Source organism: Mus pahari, chromosome 1 (assembly GCF_900095145.1).
Source record: "Mus pahari chromosome 1, PAHARI_EIJ_v1.1, whole genome shotgun sequence".
Classification (NCBI taxonomy): domain Eukaryota; kingdom Metazoa; phylum Chordata; class Mammalia; order Rodentia; family Muridae; genus Mus; species Mus pahari.
The window spans coordinates 124,661,696-124,664,551 of NC_034590.1; the positions used below are offsets into that span (position 1 = coordinate 124,661,696).

A 2,856-nucleotide genomic window follows, 5' to 3' on the forward strand; every position below is an offset into this window, starting at 1 on the left:
GAACTCACTTTGTAGACCAGGCTGGCCTCAAAGTCAGAAATCTGCCTGCCTCTGCCTCCCAAGTGCTGGGATTAAAGGCGTGCACCACCATGCCTGGCCTGTATTTCTTTTCTTTCTTTTTTTTTTTTTATAAAAGATTAATTTATTTTTAATTTATGTGTATGTGCCTGGTGATTTTTATTTATTTTTTATTATTATCTTTATTTACATTTCAAGTGCTATCCCGGAAAGTTCCCTATACCACCCCCCCGCCCCTGCTCCCCTACCCACCCACTCCCACTACTTGGCCCAGGCATTCCCTTGTGCTGGGTCATATAAAGTTTGCAAGACTAAGGGGCCTCTCTTCCCAGTGATTGCTGATTATGGCCTGTATTTCCTTAAGTGAGTTATTAATGCCTTTCTTAAAATGGTCTACCACCATCATGAGATATGATTTCAAATCCAAGTCTTGCTTTTCGTGTGTGTTGGAGTATCCAGGTCTTGCTGTGGTGGGCGTACTGGGTTCTGATGATGCCCAGTGGTCTTGGTTTCTGTTAGTAATATTCTTAAGCTTGCCTTGTGACATCTGTTAATCTCTGGTGTTATATGATCTAGCTGTCTCTGGCTGGAGCTTGTTCCTCCTGTGATTTTGTTAACCTCTGTCAGCACTCCTGGGAGTCCACCTCTCACCTGAGTCTCATTGGTCAGAGCACTCTCTGCAGGCAAGCTCTCCTCTTGCAGGGAAGGTATCCAGAAGTCTTTAGCTCTGATCCACTTCCTGAGCCCTGGGGTCAGAGTCCTCCCTAGAGGTCAACTCTCCTCTGGCAAAGAAGGTGCCCTGAGGTCTGGGTCTCAGCTCTGCCTCCTGGCTGAGGATGAAGGCCCAAAGGGACCCTGTCCAAGAAGCTCTATTGCTTCTGCCACCCATGTGCTCTCAAGGGACCCCAAGGTCCTGGGTGTGCTAGGGGTCCTGAGGTGTGGAGAGTCCTCTGGGGACCTTGGACCTTCCACAAGGTAAGGAGTCTCAGCCACTGGTCAGGCAAGGTCCCTTTGTCCCTGTTTCTGCTGGCACAGACTGTCCAGGATTCTTTGGAACTGATGTTACTTTCCACTCACCAGAGATCCCGAGGTACTGGGTGTGCTAGGGGCCTTGTGGTGTGGAGAGTCCTCTGGGGACCTTTGGCCCCTCCACTGGGTTCATGTGGAAGACCTGTTTATTACTCTTGATCACTAGATAAGGAAATTCAAAAATTGAAAAGTGATTAATCAGCAAACTCTCTCTCTCTCTCTCTCTCTCTCTCTCTTTCTCACTCTTTTTCTTTTTCACACACACATATACACAAACACACAATTGATTTGTCTGATGGCAGAGTACAGTATCTTAGATATTCTACTTTTTATCTCTTGGGATATTTAGGGGGAAATAAATAAAATTATTCACATCCTATATAATTAAAGACTGTTCTTTCTTCTTGTTTTCAATAGTGACCAGCAGTTATTCAAATTTGCCTCCCTGGATGTTACACATGCTGCACTGGTGAATAGCATCTGGTATTTTGGTGGCAATGAGAAGAGCCAGAAGTTCATTGAACGCTGTATCTTTACCTTCCCCAGCTTCTGTATTATGGGGCCTGAGGGGACCCCTGTGTCCTGGTCCCTGATGGACCACACTGGAGAAATGAGAATGGGAGGCACCTTGCCTAAGTACCGGCGTCAGAGTCTCATTTACCATGTTGCTTCCCACCAGATTCAGACACTAGAAAAGCTTGGCTTTCCCATGTATGCACATGTGGATAAGGCTAACTTCACTGCTCAGAGAACGGTTGCCTTGGTGGGGCAAATCCCCTTGCCCTGTACCTGGAACCAGTGGAACTGTGTACCTCTATAAAGCTAGAAAAGGGTGAGAAGGGACCTGCACTTGTAGATGGAGAAATGGCTGAGTGAACAGAGAGAAGTAAACTGTCATTAGGATGGTGTGTGTCTCTAGAGAGCAGAGGTGCATCACGCTGAGCTGCACACACTGTTTCCTCACCCTCCCCTTGTTCATGCTCTTAACTCCATTCTTTGGCATGCAGAAGGCCACCTTCTCCTCCTCCAACTCTGTTACAGCTCCCACATCCTCAGGATTCCTCTAACACATTTGGCTAGATTGTACTCTTTTCTATTCGTTTTGCTGGCTCATTGATCCATGCCCATTAGTCAGTAGGGTTTTTTGTGACCTATCCGACACTCCCCTTGCACACAGGCATACCTCCTCTGAGTTTCTGTAGTTTTGCTTTTATGGGCTGGAGAAGTAGCCCATCATCTAAAAACAGAAATGATTCTTTCTCACACCACTCACTAGGCATTAAATTGTTAATATATAAAAACTACCATCTAAGCAAACACAGATGCTCAATATGTGTGGTGCAACTGTAAGAATTATTGGGACTAGAGCTCAGCCAGTAAATGTGCTTGCAGCCAAGCCTGGTAACCTGAATTTGATTCCTAGGACCCACTTGTAAAAGGAGAGAATCAACTCCATTAACTTGTCCTCTGACCTCCACAAGTATGGAGGACCATATGCACACACAAATAAATAAATAAATAAATGTAATCTTTAAAAAGTTAAAAAAAAAAAACTAACTGGTGATATCTTTGTGACTAGATTTGTGTATTTTTTTTTTCAATGAATGTTCACTTTCATTTCCCATGCCAGGAAGGAAAAAAATAGCATTGTTCTAAAGGCTGAGTTTCATTACCTCATTCTAATGTTTATATTTAATAAATCAATTTTTTTTACTTATAGAAGCTTAAGCTTTAGAAGGCAAAGAACTGTAGAGAGAAGAGAAAATAAAGGCACTAAAACCAGGAAAAATGGATGTCTGTTATGTAGGA

At 43.9% G+C, this 2,856-nt stretch overlaps 1 protein-coding gene across 4 annotated transcripts in view; it reads left to right on the forward strand.

The window, feature by feature from the left end:
- Positions 1 to 2,600, forward strand: part of LOC110333589 (glycine N-acyltransferase-like protein Keg1) — a 26,857-nt gene extending 24,257 nt beyond the window's left edge. For 3 of the 4 annotated variants that reach the window (XM_029541378.1, XM_029541364.1, XM_029541373.1), the window contains exon 6: positions 1,465 to 2,498. In XM_029541378.1, the coding sequence (XP_029397238.1) occupies positions 1,465 to 1,867 (403 nt within the window). In that variant the 3' untranslated portion in view covers positions 1,868 to 2,498. Of the gene's footprint in view, positions 1 to 1,464 lie in introns of all 4 variants that reach the window. The other variant, XM_021215195.1, reaches the window with a different exon arrangement.
- Positions 2,601 to 2,856: the final 256 nt, after the last annotated feature.